At 32.8% G+C, this 17549-nt stretch overlaps 1 protein-coding gene across 1 annotated transcript in view; it reads right to left on the bottom strand.

Annotated features, from left to right (window-relative positions):
* The window catches only part of LOC135224254 (DNA/RNA-binding protein ALBA2-like), a 45744-nt gene that overhangs the window by 15462 nt on the left and 12733 nt on the right, over positions 1 to 17549 (bottom strand). Inside the window, exon 3 of the mRNA XM_064263103.1 lies at positions 11241 to 11373. Coding sequence (XP_064119173.1) covers positions 11241 to 11373 — 133 coding nt within the window. The remainder of the gene's footprint in view (positions 1 to 11240; positions 11374 to 17549) is intronic.

The raw sequence follows: 17549 nt of genomic DNA, 5'->3' as shown, positions 1-17549 counted from the left end.
GGAGAAATTGTGTGTCATAAGGTTCAGCATTACTGTTGTATGCAATTTGAATTTCACCCTTACTTGAGATCTTTGCAAGAGAATTGCTATGGAGAGTTATTATTATTATTAATAATTATTACACTTGAGATGTGTCACAGGAGGGTTGCTTAAGTATAATTATCATTACGGGAGACTTTGGTTTTATGAGAGATTTGAGATATTTCATGGGAGATTATTTTATAATTATTACAGATAATTATTCATGGAGAATTATTACAATGAATAATTAATGGGAGAAGTCTTGTCTTAATTATTTGTTGAGTTTTTGTAACTTTGGAGAATATTTCGGTCATTCATGAACGATGAGTTTTGCTGAATCTTGATGAATCTGACTGAATCTTGGTGAATTGTGTTGAATCTTGCTGAACCTTTGCTGAATTTTGTACTTAAATTTTGGAGAATGGACAAGCATTAACATTGGTGATGTTTTTTTTATGCTAATACTGGTGATTTTGATGATAGCAATTTTTTGGTGATTTTGCTGATGATGATGTTTCTGATACTGAGTTTTTATATATATATATATATATATATATATATATATATATATATAATATATATATATATATATATATATATATATATATATATATACACTAATACGTGTGTTGTAATGCTATCAAGGGTGGTGAAATCTTTTTTGAATTTGGGAGGAACTAACAACACATTATTCTATTTTTTTTTTTCCTTTTTTTTATGAGTTCAGCAGATAATTGCTTGACATCTAGTGAGTTACGGGAGATAGTTAACAATGCCGTAGATTTTTCTTTTCTCCTTTTTTGGAAGTTAGCCATCGCTGGCACAAGTTTTTTTTATCATGGGTGAATTTGAATTTGTTTTTTCTCTCCAGTTGGTGTGAATATTTCTTAATATCTCAGTTCGTGACTTAGAGTCATTGTTCGGGAACGTGTTTGTTTTTTCAGCTATTTGATGCTGCAGATAAATTTACGGGAGAATTCTTGCACTGTTTTGAATACATATGTAATGGCACTACATTTTTTCTTTGGATATTTGTGCTCCAGAAATTGTGAGTTTTCTTGCACAATACATTTGTTGTATATGTGACAACTTTGTGAGAGATAGGAAACTTGGTTAAGTTTCTAGTGGCCTATGTCGTAGTGCATATGGAGAAGTCTTTGCTTAGACACTGTGAATTTGGAGCTCTGTTATAATGACTTGTGGCGCATTGGTGATTTTTTCTAGAATTTTCTAGAAGTTTTTATTTGCCGAGTTTTGCCCTTTTTCAGCAGTTATGCTAAAAGGAGAGAGTTTTATAGTTTTTGACTATAACATTGAGTTATTCACTGGAGAATTGAGATATATTATTTGGAGTTATAATTGGAGGTATATATTTTTGGAGTTATAATTTGAGATATAATATATTGGAGATATATTTTTGGCCATTTTTGATATTTGCCAATGGTGATATGAGCTATGTTTAGTTCAATTATTTTGCAGCCATCTTGATTGGCCCTTGTGTCTTAGGAGCCAGAATAACCAATCAGCTTCTTGCATAATGATGCCATCTGAAAGGGGGCATTTGAAACAGGCCGCACCATCGGTCAGTTCAGTTAGTTAGCGGGTCTCATACAGTAGACTGGGTCGAGACACGAGTGCCCAGTGCCCACATTCCCGTCGCCGTCGGCCGCCACACAAAAACGTATGTCACCATGAGTGTCAATAACAGTCTAACCTGCCGTCCGGTTGTGCACTAGCAAAGTTAAAGTAATGATTATAGTTAAAGGCCACCTGTGTAGCTAAGAAGAATAAACCTGTGTTAAGGGTTCTCTCGATTATTATTTTTGCATGTTCTACATTGCATGCATGTAAACTTCTCTCTCTCCTGTTTTTTCCTTCATATCCTGAACCCACAAATGACCGAGATCAGGTCATTAGTGAACAGGGTACAAGAAATACTGTGTGTACATGTATGTACGTATGTAGTAAAATGTGGAACCTTACCTTTCGAGTGAGGTGATGTTCGAAAGTGGCAACAGAGGGGGAGGACAAACGGCAGAAAACATGAACACTTAACTTTACGAAACACAAAAAAATGGCAGAAAACATTAAGGGGCCCGGCCAGCTAATGCCGTTTTTTAACGACAGGACTTTGACATTCATACCACTTAACCCTTAAAACGCACCGAAGCGGTAAAAAAAAAGTCTCCCGTGTGCCGGAGACGTTTCAGAGTGAGCGCGGAGCGGAAAAAATACTTTTTTTTCAAAAACAAAAAATCATAGCGCGCTTAGTTTTGAAGATTAAGAGTTTATTTTTGGCTCCTTTTTTTGTCATTGCCTGAAGTTTAGTATGCAATCATCAGAAATGAAAAAAATTATCATTATCATATATAAATAATGCGACATATGATAGCGCAAAAAACGAAATTTCATATATAATTGTATTCAAATCGCGCTGTGCGCAAAACGGTTGAAGGTAACAAGTTACTTTTTTTTCGTTGTAATGTACACTAAATTGCGATCATTTTGGTATATAACAAATTGTAAAACGATAAAAGCAACACAGAGAAAATATTACACAAAATAATGCATGAATTCGTAAACGTGCAGGCGTAAACACATATTTTTTTTTTTTTTTTCAAAAATTCACCATAAATCTAAATATTGTCCTAGAGACTTCCAATTTCTTTCAAAATGAAAGACAAATGATTGAATATTACCATAATGTAAGAATATTAGCTTACAAAAGCAGTTTTCGATCATATCTGACAAGTTAAAGTTGACCGAATGTTGAATTTTTTATATATATATTTTTTTATATGCAATTATTTCGGAAATAAGAAAAGCTACAACTTTCAAATATTTTTCGTTTATTCTACATGAAATTAGCACACATTTTCATATATAAAACTCTATGAAATGCCTAATATGAAACGGAGCAAATATTCCGAGAATGGGACTTACGCATTTCGGAGATTTGTGGCGGAGAATCCGCGCGCGGAGGGAAGGAAAGTTTTTTTTTTTAAATTCACCATAAATTTAAATATTGTGCTAGAGACTTCGAATTTGTTTCACGATGAAGATAAATGACTGAATATTACTAGACTGTAAGAGTTTTATCTTACAATTGCGTTTTTCGAACCATTTCGGTAGAGTCAAATTTGACCAGACCGAACGTGGTTTTTTTTTATTTTTTTTATTTGATCGTGATTTATATGCAAATATTTCGAAAATGAGAAAAGCTAAAACCTTCAACTATTTTTTGATGTATTATACATGAAATTGCGCAGATTTTCATATATAAAACGTTATGTAACGGCTAATTTAAAATGGTGCAAACATTACCACAATCGCACGTATGATTTTTTCGGAAGAGTTACCGCGCGGACGTAAAGAAAATGTTATTTTTTTCATAAATTCACCATAAATCGAAATATTGTGCTAGAGACTTCCAATTTGTTGCAAAATGAAGGTAAATGCTTGAATATACTAGAATATAAGCGTTTTAGCTTACAATTGCGTTTTTCGACCATTTCGGTAGAGTCAAAATTGACCGAAGGTTGAAAATTTGTCACTTATCATTTTTTTATATGAAAATATCTCAAAATTGATAAAAGCTACACAAACCATGGTTGTTTTTAGTTGTATTGTGCATGAAATTGCGCACATTTTCATATATAAAACTTTATGTAACGGCTAATTTAAAATGGTGCAAACATTACCACAATCGCATGTATGATTATTTTCGGAAGAGTTACCGCGCGGACGTAAGGAAAAAGTTTTTTCATAAATTCACCATAAATCGGAAATATTGTGCTAGAGACTTCCAATTAGTTGCAAAATTAAGTTAAATGATTGATATTACTAAAATATAAGATTTTTAGCTTACAATTGCGTTTTTCGACCATTTCGGTAGAGTCAAAGTTGACCGAAGGTTGAAATTTTGGCAATTATCGTTATTTTGATGAAAATATCTCAAAACTGATACAAGCTACAGTCATGAGTATTTGTTGGTGTATTCTACATAAAAATGCGCACATTTTCATATATAATACTCCATGTAACGGCTAATTTAAAATGGTAAAAAAAATTATGTCAAAGTGACGAAATAATTTCCGAGATGTGTCACAGATACTTTTTAGTGCGCCAAGAAAGAAATTCGCAGCTGCGCGCCTGCGTAACGATTGTAAAACAAAACAACACCTTGATCCGTGAAGTCCCAGCATCCCCCAAGGCGCGTGATTCAAGAGTTTTTGGCTGGTAGGCCTAAAAGTATTTTCCGCGAATTTTAAAAAAAACTTTTGTATGTCGACGTAAAATACGTCCAGTCGGCACCCGAGAGACAAAAAATGTCGACGTAAAATACGTCCAGTCGGCGTTTAAGGGTTAATAAGGTGATTTGGGACATCTCCAAACCGCCAAACCGTATGATTTTCGCCTCTGACCTTCGGTTTTGTGACGCCAGGGCGATTTATCCCGAAAATAATCGAAACATACATAAACATACCTAATAGCAAGCGAATGTCACGAGGTGAAACTCGAACGTGTAATCTACTTGAAGTCTATGGTCCAACTGATTCATGATTGAACCAGATACTCGCTTCTGCGAGCCACAGAATCTCTACAGATGCCATTTCTCACAATTTCTTTGCCAATAATTGAATGTTTTTAGGCTTATTGAGTTATGTTTACTAATTACCCTGTAACTACGAAAGTAAGATGAATTTTGACGAAATATTCGTATACCATATTCTCAATTGCCATATGAAGCTCCATGAATTTTTTCATGACTTTGCATTTTTCGCCCTATACCACCATATATAGGGGTTCTGGCCGGCCCCCTTAACACTTCTTGATTATCAACATCTTCGTCCCCATACAAAATATCCTCTTCTTTCCGTGAACTTGGGAGCCAAGGCTAATAATGTAAGTCATTAAATTCACACACAACACGATAAAGTAACTTACAGTGCAACGAAAGCGAAATCACTAACACGAATTTACGTTAACAAACGAAATATATGTGAACGAACAAATTCCAGGTGTTTAAGATAACGCTGCCGCAAAAAATGGTCAAGGAACAGCTTTACATAGAGGCATGATGGGACAGTTGCTGACCAATAGGAGAGCAGGATCTAACGGTGGTGGCTAGCATCAGGAACCAATGGCGAGTCCACTGAGGTTGTCGGCACGCCAGTTTTAAAATTGTTCTCGGCAGCCCGGGCGAATCTCGGACTTTACCCTTTTGCAACCTGAATTATTTTCGTACACAGAAGCAAAAAAAAATCTTCGTCTTTGCTTTCGTAACCTGATTTTTTCATACGTAGGGACTTTCGTATGTAGAGGTTCCACTGTGTGTGTGTCTGTGTGTGTGTGTGTGTGTGTGTGTATATATATATATATATATATATATATATATAATAGATATATATATATATATATATAGATATATATATATATATATATATATATATATATATATATGTATGTATATATATATATATATAGATATATATATATATATATATATATATATATATATATATATATATGTATATATATATATATATATATATATATATCTATATATATATATATATATATATATATATATATATATATATATATATGTGTGTGGTATATGCTATTATCATAACTAGAAGATAGATCATATATATATCGATATATATAGTATATAATATATATAATATATATATATATTATACATTATCTACATTAGTTAGACATATAACAATATATATATTAGATATTATTATACTATATATAATATATATATGATATGCATATATGTATATAATAACAATAATATATAGTATTTATTTTATATATATATCGTTATTTATATAGATATATCGAGCTACAATGTCCTTTAATATCTAATTCGCTCTACCTCGGAATTAATATATTTTCATATATGCTCAAAGGACATTGTAGCTCGATATATGTATATGAATCACGGTAATGTGATATGACTTATATATATAATATATATATATATATATATATATATATATATATATATATATATATATATAAATAATATATATAATATATATAATCTATCTATATATATAGATATATATAATATATATATATTATATATATATATATATATAATAAAGGTATATATATATCTAATATATATATGTATATAAATATATATATATATATATATAGATATATATATATATATATATATATATATATATATATATATAAAATAAATAATGTATAAATATATATTATATATATATATATATATATATATATATATATATTATATCATATATATATATATAATGTATATATATATATATATATATATATATATATATATATATGTATGTATGTATAGATATATAGATATAAGATATATAGATATAGATATATAGATATATTATATATATATATATATATATATATTATATATATATATATATATATATATATATATACAGGACCTCCCGTATTCACGTTCTCCGGATTCGCGGATTCCTCTTCAGGAACATTTCCCTGCATTATTCACGGAAAATTCGCACATTTGCTATTTTTCTATGAGAAATATCCACAAATTCCTTGTTTTTTTGATTGATTTCATCATAAAATGCACTTTTTGTGATAAAAAACTATTAAGAAAACCAGATATGAAAATTTTTGGGTTTCTCTTGAGTTTTAACTAACAAAAATAGACTGTTTTTAGCATTTTTATAGGGGTACCAAACATTCGCGGGTTCTAACTATTCATGGGGGTCTGGTATGCATCCCCCGCGAATATGGGGGATGTGTACCAAACACCCCCATGAATAGTTAAAACCCGCGAATAGTTAGAACCACCACTAAAAATGCTTATACTGCCTATATTGAAAGTTCAGATACCAAATGTAACCTTTAGTAACATCCTACTTCAAATATACCTAAAATTACTAACCTATTACTGTATTAATGTTTGAGGTTATATTATTAATATAATTTCAAAGTCATCTTAAACATTTTACCATATATATATCTACAGCCAATAACAGAAGAGAGAGAGAGAGACAGAGAGACAGAGGAGAGAGAGAGAGAGAGCAGTGAATGGCAATATCATATATCTGACCATCAAGAGTGAAATTATGAATTATTTCTGAGACAGAGAGAATAATAATGAGAGAGAGAGAGAGAGAGAGAGAGAGAGAGTAACTCCTAAACTCCGACTCCTTCCCCCTCCGCCAATACTACGCCAATACATATATCAAACTGTCATTTACTCCCCCGCCCACCTTCCTCCACATGGATAAAAAGACTGGGAATCGCTATTTTTAATAATCTTATCAATATTTGAAAATTAGTTATAAGGTAAATCACCTACGGGCTGCTCTTGAGCAAGAGCCCGTGCTGGCATAAAGCCCGCTTAATCTTCAACAATAACAACAGGTAAATCATTTATTTATACTACAAAACAAATAAACATATGTAAGTGAGAGAGAGAGAGAGAGAGAGAGAGAGAGAGAGGAGAGAGAGAGAGAGATGTTATGGTTACTGTTTAATCTCATTAAACTTAATATTATTTGTAAACTAGTACTATATATTATTATTTACCATAAAATGTAGTAATGTCCTTAAAGATAACACTTATACATACATTTTCAGCCAAAAAGAGAGGGCAGAGTTCACTAGGACATACTATCTTGTGTGGCAAAAGAGAGAGAAGAAAGAGAGAGAGAGAGGGAGGGTTATCCTTATTATTAAAAGTCTGAAATGGATAGAATTATTGTACTTCTATAAAAATACTATCACATATGAATTTTGAAATTAGTTATATTACTATTATTATTAGTATGCAAAAATATTAATAAACATTCACATGTACCATAGAAATTCTCTCATCTCAGTAAAAGAGAGAGAGAGAGAGAGAGAATTTATGTGATCCTTAGAGGGCAACACACATTCCCCATCCTGACACTTGATAAATTTGACAGTTGTTTGGACCCCAGCCATCTCAGCTTGCTACTCGAGTTCAAAGAGAAAGATGCGGGGTAAAATGCATTTTCTTTCACTCTTACATAATTTTTTTATTTATAAACTAAAATCTTGATAATTCACTTTGGTATTTCTTTAATGAATTTATATTATTACTGTTTACATTAATAAATCGATATTTGAAAAATCAGTTTTTAAATCATTTATCTATCCAAAAAAACATTACATCTCTGTACGAGAGAGATAGAGATGAGAGACGATGGAAGAGGAGAGAGAAGGAGAGAAGAGAGAGCGGACCTGGAGTTTTGAAATGAAAGATGCTTAAAGACTGGGAGTTTCCTTCATTCTTACCATTAATTTTTAAAATTTTAAATTATTAGGAAATATTAATAATTAGAAAATTAGTAAATCATTTATTTTCACACAAACAAGCATACCATCACTGTAAGGGAAGAGAGAAATGAATTATTAGTTTATTATGTGATACCATTTAATCCTTATTAAACTTTCTAATACAGTATTGATCAATATTAATATTTTAAAATTAGGCAAATCATTTTTGTATCATAAAAATGTATTTAGGCATGAAAATAACATCAAAATACACTAATTAGTGACTATTTATCGTCGGAAAATCCAGCGAATAGGCAAATTCACCGCAAATAATGGGTAGATATGGTCCAGATAAAAATCCGTGAATCAGTGAGTCCGCTAATCCGGAGAACGTGAATACAGGGGGCCCACTGTGTGTGTGTGTGTGTGTGTGTGTATATATATATAATATATATATATATATATATATAAATATATATATATATATATATATATATATATATATATATATATATATATATATATATATATATATATATATATATATATATATATATATATATATATATATATATAAAATGTGTGCTGAAGAAGAAAAAAAAGTTTATTCAAAAAATCCTAGCATGCTTAGTTTTTAATATTAAGAGTTCATTTTTGGCTCCTTTTTTTTGTCATTGCATGAAGTTTAGTATGCAACCATCAGAAATGAAAAAAATACCATTATCATATAAAATATTGCATTGTATGACATTACAAAAATAAATTTTCATATATAATTGTATACAAATCACGCTGTGAGCAAAACAGTTAAAGCTAATGAGTTAAATTTTTTTCGTTGTCTTGTAGACTAAATTGCAATTATTTTGGTATATAACAAATTATAAAACGATCAAAGAAACACAGAGAAAATATTATCACAATATGATGCATGAATTCGTAATGCGTGGACGTAAAATAAAGTTTTTTTTAAATTCACTATAAATCCAAATATTGATGCTAGAGACTTCCATTTGTTGCAAAATGAAGGTAATTGATTGAATATTACTAGAGTGTAAGTGTGTAGCTTACAATTGCAGTCTTCGACCATTTCGGTCGAGTTAGTTAAATTTAACTGAAGGTCAAATTTTTTCTATTTATTGTGATTTACATAAAAATATTTCAAAACTGATAAAAGCTATAACCATGAGTTATTTTCTGTTGTATTCTACATGAAATTGCACACATTTTCATACATAAAACTTTATGTAACAACTAATATAAAACGGTCCAAAAATTACGACAAAGTGGACGAAAGAATTTCTGAGATTTTCGGCCGAGTTACCGGGCGCCGACGTAAGGAAAAAGTGTTTTTCAGAAATTCACCATAAATCGAAATATTGTGCTAGAGTTTTCTAATCTGTTGCAAAATGAAGGTAAATGATTGAATATTACTAGAATGTAAGAGTTTTAGCTTACAATTGCATTTTTCGACCATTTCGGTAGAGTCAAAGTTGACCAAAGGTTGAAATTTGGCACTTATCGTGATTTATATGAAAATATTTCAAAACTGAAAAGAGCTACAAACCGTGCGGTTGATTTTTGTTGTATTTTACATGAAATTGCACACATTTCCATATATAAAACTTTATGTAACGGCTAATATAAAATTGTGCAAAAATTACGACAAAAGGACGAAAGTATTTCTAAGATTTTCGGCAGTTACTGCAAGCGAACGTAAGGAAAATGTGTTTTTAAAAAATCACCATAAATCGAAATATGTGCTACAGACTTTCAATTTGTTTCAAAATAAAGGTAAATGATTGAATATTACTATAATGTAAGAGTTTTAGCTTACAATTGCGTTTTTAGACCATTCGGTTGAGTCAAAGTTGACCAAAGGTTGAAATTTTGGCACCGTGATTTTTATGAAATATTTCAAAACTGATAAAAGCTACAACCATTTTTTGTTGTATTCTACATTAAATTGAGCACATTTTCATATATATAACTTTATTTAACGGCTAATATAAAACGGTGCAAACATTACGACAATCGGACGAAAAAATTTCTGAGATTTTCGGCAAGAGTTACTGCACGCGGACGTAAGATGAAGTGTTTTTCATAAATTCACCATAAATTGAAATATTGTGCTAGAGACTTCCAATTTGTTGCAAAATGAAGGTAAATGATTGAATATTACTATAATGTAAGAGTTTTAGCTTACAATTGCGTTTTTCGACCATTTCAGTCGAGTCAAAGTTGACCCAAATTTGAAATTTTGGCACTTATCGTGATTTATATGAAAATATTTCAAACTGATAAAAGCTACAACCATGGGTTGTTTTTTGTTGTATTCTACATGAAATTATGCACATTTTCATAAGTAAAACTCTATGTAATGGTTAATATAAAACGGTGCAAAAATTACAACAAAGTGACAAAACAATTTATGAGATGCATCTCTGGTGCTTTTTAGCTTTTTAGTGTGATAAGAAAGAAATTCGTGCATGCGCGCCTCGGTAAAGCTTGTAAACAAAACAACAGCTTGATCCGTGAACTCCCAGCATTCCTCAAGGGGCGTGATTTCAAATTTTTTGCAAACTAGGCCTATAATTTTTTTCTGTGAATATTTAAAAAAAAAAAATTTGTAGTCAACGTACCGTATGTCCGATTAACAGACAATTTTAGTCGACGTATAATACGTCCAATAGGCGTTTAAGGGTTAAGATGGCAAAATATAACATTCATGCCTGAAACTCCATAAAATACCAAATCAAATCAAATCCACATGATCCCTTCTCCAATGTCCAAACAGTGGTTCCAAGATTATGCCATTTTTGTGTTCCATCTAACAGTTGCACTCACACCAAAGATAATTTTTTTTTTCTTTGACAGTTTGAACCAGGAAGATGTAAGGAAAATAACTACAAATCAAACTTTAAACTTACTTGTCAAGAGCTACAGTTATGGCATCCCGTATCTTGGTGCTTGGGGTAACCTCAAGTCGCGAGGTAGTATCACCTACAGGTATACTCCATTCAGCCTCTGTCTCTACGTTTTCACCTTTCGAATAATTCTCCACTGTCAAGGAAATTAAAACAGATTAGACAAAATCACAATTTTTGAAGTAAATTGTATTTGTTTTTCCTAACTATACAAACCTGAGGTCCTTTACAATATACCTCAAAGTAAACCATTCGTGATACCGCCACATGTATATAACACCATAGTAATCACCTTGTCGGGATATAAACCATAGAAAACCACAATCAACAAGTTATCCATAACAATTATATAATGTCAAATATAACCACTGGTGAATATAACTTCATAAAATACTTGCCAGGGTCCGTAAAACCACAATGCACTAGTGCCACCCCCCAAGAGCCATAATACCACAAAGAACCACAATCACCACCCCTTTGGCTCATAAAAACCACAGATTCACCAACAAAATAACCACAAAAAAATCAGCCCCAATAAATCAACACCACCAGGAATCACCAAATCACAAAAATCACCACCAGGTATCATCACCACCAAAAGTCATCACCAGATGAATCCCATATAATATTTCTCAACTCCACCCTATTTTCCCCATACAGGCAGTCCCTGGGTTACGACGGGTTCGGCTTACGACATTCCGAGGTTAACATGCTATTCAATTATATTCATCAGAAATTATTTCAGGGTTACAACACATGTTTCAGGGTTACGACGCCTACAATGCTCATCTGGCAGAAGAAATATGACACCAAAAATGCAAAATAATCAATATTTGAAGGTTTTTTTGATGCAAAATGCAATAAGAATGCAGTTTACATAGTTTTGAATGCACCCAAAGCATTAAAAGTAAGGTTTCCTTAGGATTATTGGTGATGTTCCGGTTTACGACGATTTTCGGGTTACAACGCGTCTCAAGAATGGAAGCCCCATCGTAACCCGGGGACTGCCTGTATTTTTCACCCTGTTTTTCCATTATGAAAATGATTACCTCAGGTTTTTAACGCCAAATTGCCACATTTTGCACATAATAAGAAAATAGTAAAAGAATGAAAGAAAAAAGTTACATCAAGCTGATTAATCACATTTCGTCATCCATTTGCAAAATCTGAAAAAATGCAACTGTGCAATGTTATCATTATTTACCTATCTTTTTCAATTAAGATATATGAGTTAATTTCGCCCAAACCTGTCTTTTCATCTAAGACTACAAATCTGTTTCCTGTCATTCCTTCAATAACTCTAAAAGGACCCTCAAACTTTGGACCTACATAACTAGTAAAATTTAGTTCATTTCTCACATTAATTTTTAGGAATACATTGTCTCAGTACTTTTAACATCTAATGATTTCTCATTGCTTCTTTCCACCATTTCTCGAGTCTTAACCTCGAGATTACAGCTGAGACAACCATGTCTCTCCTTTGCTGTGGAAATTAATGCTTCAATTGTATCTTCTCCATGATGAGGTATAGCTAGCAAATCAAATGTGCCTCATGCTTGGCAATCAACCAATGCTTCGAATGGAGACATTTTAATGGAATCACTGACCATAATATTAATGTTATCTAACTCTACACACACACACGCACGCACACACACACACACACACATACACACACACACACACACACACACACACACATATATATATATATATATATATATATATATATATATATATATATATATATATATATATATTTTCCTCATACAGCAGTCCCTGGGTTACGACGGGTTCGGCTTACGACATTCCGAGGTTAACATGCTTTTCAATTATATTCATCAGAAATTATTTCCAGGGTTACGACACATGTTTCAGGGTTACGACGCCTACAATGCTCATCTGGCAGAAGAAATATGACACCAAAAATGCAAAATAATCAATATTTGAAGGTTTTTTTTGATGCAAAATGCAATATGAATGCAGTTTACATAGTTTTGAACGCACAAAGCATTAAAAGTAAGGTTTCCTTAGGATATTGGTGATGTTCGGTTTACGACGATTTTCGGGTTACAACGCGTCTCAAGAATGGAACCCCCATCGTAACCCGGGGACTGCCTGTATTTTTCACCCTGTTTTTCCATAATGAAAATGATTACCTCGGGTTTTTACGCCAAATTGCCACATTTTGCACATAATAAAAAACAAAATTAAAGCAAAAGAATGAAAGAAAAAAGTTTACAATCAAGCTGATTAATCACATTTCATCATCCATTTGCAAAATCTGAAAAAAAAATGCAACTGTGCAATGTTATCTCATTATTTACCTATCTTTTTCAATTAAGATATATGATTTAATTTCGCCCAACCTGTCTTTTAATCTAAGATTCAAAAACAAAATGTTTCATGTTCATTCCTTCAATAACTCTAAAAGGACCCTCAAACTTTGGACCTAACTTGTAATTAGTTCATTTCTCACATTAATTTTTAGGAATACATTGTCTCAGTACTTTTAACATCTAATGATTTCTCATTGCTTCTTTCCACCATTTCTCGAGTCTTAACCTCGAGATTACAGCTGAGACAACCATGTCTCTCCTTTGCTGTGGAAATTAATGCTTCAATTGTATCTTCCTCCATGATGAGGTATAGCTAGCAAATCAAATGTGCCTCATGCTTGGCAATCAACCAATGCTTCGAATGGAGACATTTTAATGGAATCACTGACCATAATATTAATGTTATGTCTAACTCTACACACACACACGCACACACACACACACACGCGCACACACACACACACACACACACACACACACACACACACACATATATATATATATATATAGGCAGCGTCCCTGGGTTACGACGTTCTGAGGTTACGACACTTTTTCTTAAATATTCATTGAAAAAGAAACCGACCTGGGTTACGACGCTTGCTCCGAGGTTACGACGCTGACGCTTCCGACGCTCCGAGTTAACGACGCTTTTAAAAAGCATACTATGATAAGAATCCTTTATAGTTTAGCTCAGTTTCTCTCTCTCTCTCTCTCTCTTTGTATTTTCCATGAAAATAATCACTAATTAGTGTATTTTGATGTTTATTTTCATGACTAATAAAACATTTTTATAATACAAAAATGATTTACTAATTTTCAAATATTAATTTTGATTAATACTGTATTAGTAAGTTTAATAAGTTGAAATGATATCACATAATAAAAATAATTCTCTCTCTCTCTCTCTCTCTCTCTCTCTACTACAAAGATGTACGTTTTTTTGTATGATAAATAAATGATTTACTATTTTCAAAATATTAATATTAATTTATACAGCAATAATATCAATTCATTAAAGAAAATACCAATAGTGAATTAATAAGATTTTTTAGCTTATATTTAAAAAGTTGTTATGGAAGAATGAAGGAAATCCCAGTCTTCTTTCAGTAACCTTTTCTTGAGATCCAGGTACTAAAAACTGTCAGATATATCAAGTTCTGTGGCAGCCAGGAGGGGGAAGAGCTGCAGTGTTGCAATCAAGTGTTCATGAAACCCCCCCCCCTCTCTCTCTCTCTCTCTCTCTCTCTCTCTCTCTCTCTCTCTCTCTCTCTCATCTTCTCTCTCTCTCTCTCTCTCTCTCATTTACTGAGACTCAAGATTTTTATGTACTTGTACTATTTGTTTTTAATACTTTCAAATAATAATAATAATAATAATAATAATAATAATAATAATAACTGTAATTACAAAATTCATATGTGATAGTATTTTGTAAGGAAAAATACAACTTCGTACTAATCTATCCATGTCACTTTTAACAATTGTTTTAATTCAATCTCTCCTTCTCTCTCCTCGGTCTCGCTCCTCTCTCTCTAACTCTCTCTCTCTCTCGTCTCTCTCTCTCTCTCTCTCTCTCTCTCTCTCTCTCTCTTTTGCCACACAAGATAATAATGTGTCATAGTGGTAACCTCCCTCCCTCTCTTTCTTTCGCTGGAGCGTTCAAATATTTTTTGAGAGAACAGGGAGAGATAAACTCTCTCTCTCTCTCTCTCTCTTTTACCGAGATGAAAGAATTTTTATGGTACTAGTATGTAAAATGTTTATTGATAATTTCGTTATAATAATAATAATAATAATAATAATGATAATAATAATAATAATAATAATAATAATAATAATAATAATAATACATAAAACTTTAATTACAAAATTCATAATGGTCGTATTTTAAAGAGATGAAAATTACCTTTCCATTTCACTTGTAAGGATAATTCCTCTTTCTTTACTGAGATGAGAGAATTTTTATGGTAGATGCACGTGTTTATTATATTTTCAAATAATAATAATAATAATAATAGAAGTAGTAATAATACGATAACTAATTTCAAAAGAAAATTCTTCCCTTCAGTCTTTTTCTGTATCAATTTCCCTACCTCATAACTCCAGTGATACTAGGAGCTTAACAATGTCATACAATGGTCAACGAATTTTAATGGTTTTATGTAATCTCTCTCTCTCTCTCTCTCTCTCTCTCTCTCTCTCTCTCTCTCTCTTGTATTTTAATGAAAATATACAGTAATTTGTGAATACACAGTGTTGCACATAAAAAAAAGTAAATTAGTGATAATTTTAGAGATACGGCCCTAAGAAAAAATGATATTGTCATGATTACAATAAAGTTTTATACATACTTACCTGACAGATATATACTTAGCTATAGACTCCGTCGTCCCCGACAGAATTTCAAATTTCGCGGCACACGCTACCGGTAGGTCAGGTGATCTACCGCCCTGCCCTGGGTGGCAGGACTAGGAACCATTCCCGTTTTCTAATCAGAATTCTTCTCTTCCACCTGTCTCCTGCGGGGAGGCTGGGTGGGCCATTAATCGTATATATCTGTCAGGTAAGTATGTATAAAACTTTATTGTATCATGACAATATCATTTTTATACATTCAATTCCCTGCCAGATATATACTTAGCTGATTAGCACCCATTGGTGGTGGGTAAGAGACAGCTAACTACTGAAATAGACAGGTAAACAACATATGTTGTAGGTATTAATAAACCTTGGTTCCTACCTTATTAGGCTGAAGACTTCGTGGCTACTGCCTAGGAGTCTGCTTAGCCTCAAGAGCCTCAGCGAGATATTGATCTATGGCTAAGAGTTCTTGTGGGTCTGCCAATGGGGTCTTATCCACTTACTCGGCAGAGCCTAAAGGCCTTTGTCATTGGGTGCTATTCCACTAACATGACATACACCTTGTTCAAGGAGCACAACACCGATCCCGATCACCTGATCCTAACATCCATGTTAGTTCTAAGATTGTAAGGAGTTATCACCCGAACTCCTTACAAACAACCAAAACTCGAAACATAATTACACGCATCATTTATAACAAAATATACCCCCCCCCCCCCCCCCCCCAAAAAAAAAAAAAAAAAATTTGTACCCCCCTACTAGCCATACATACTCTTGATCCCCTACCAGCAATGACACTATGCGCCCGTGTGACATCAGTGAGCTTGCTAATAGAAAACCAAGCCCATATCTGACAAGAGTATGTACGTTAAAATTAAAATATTTTAAGGATCAGTCTTTGCTCCAAGACCCAGAACTGTATCTGCTGATACAAATGGACCTAGAGAGAAGCACTTCTCATAAGTCACTTTCACATTTCTTTAGGTAATGAGACGCAAACACTGAATTGCACCTCCAATAAGTAGTCTCAATGATATTTCTAAGAGACATATTCTTTTGGAACGCCCAGGGACGTTGCTACTGCCCTCACCTCATGGGTCTTAACTTTAGAAGACCGAAGGATTCCTACCGAGCAGTTCTTGTGTGCGTCAGTAAATTACGCTTCTCACCAAAAGAAGGCCAGGCCGTTTTTGGACATGAGTCTTTTGGGGTTCTTCACAGCACACCAAAGACCTTGTTGACACCTCCCATCTGTTTCTTTCTCTCTAAATAAAATTAAGAGCTCTCACTGGACAGAGAGACCTCTCTGCCTCTCTGCCTACGAGGTTAGATAGACCTTTTACCTCAAAGCTTCTGGGCCAAGGTTTTGATGGGTTCTCGTTTTTCGCCAGAAACAATGTCTGGAACGAGCAGATAGCAGCATCTCCTTTGAATCCCACTGTGGAGTCCAGAGCGTGCAATTCGCTCTTCCTCTTACGCTGTAGCGAGAGACAACAGGAATAAGCATTTCCTAGTGACGTCGCGGAAGGAAGCCAGATGTAGAGGCTCGAATTTATCTGAGGAAAGGAATTTCAGGACCACGTCCAGATTCCAACTAGGCGTTCTAGGAGCT

The sequence above is a fragment of the Macrobrachium nipponense genome, chromosome 10, assembly GCF_015104395.2.
Source record: "Macrobrachium nipponense isolate FS-2020 chromosome 10, ASM1510439v2, whole genome shotgun sequence".
Taxonomy (NCBI): domain Eukaryota; kingdom Metazoa; phylum Arthropoda; class Malacostraca; order Decapoda; family Palaemonidae; genus Macrobrachium; species Macrobrachium nipponense.
The sequence above is the reverse complement of the archived record's forward strand: the minus strand, read 5'-3'. Positions and strand labels throughout refer to the sequence as shown.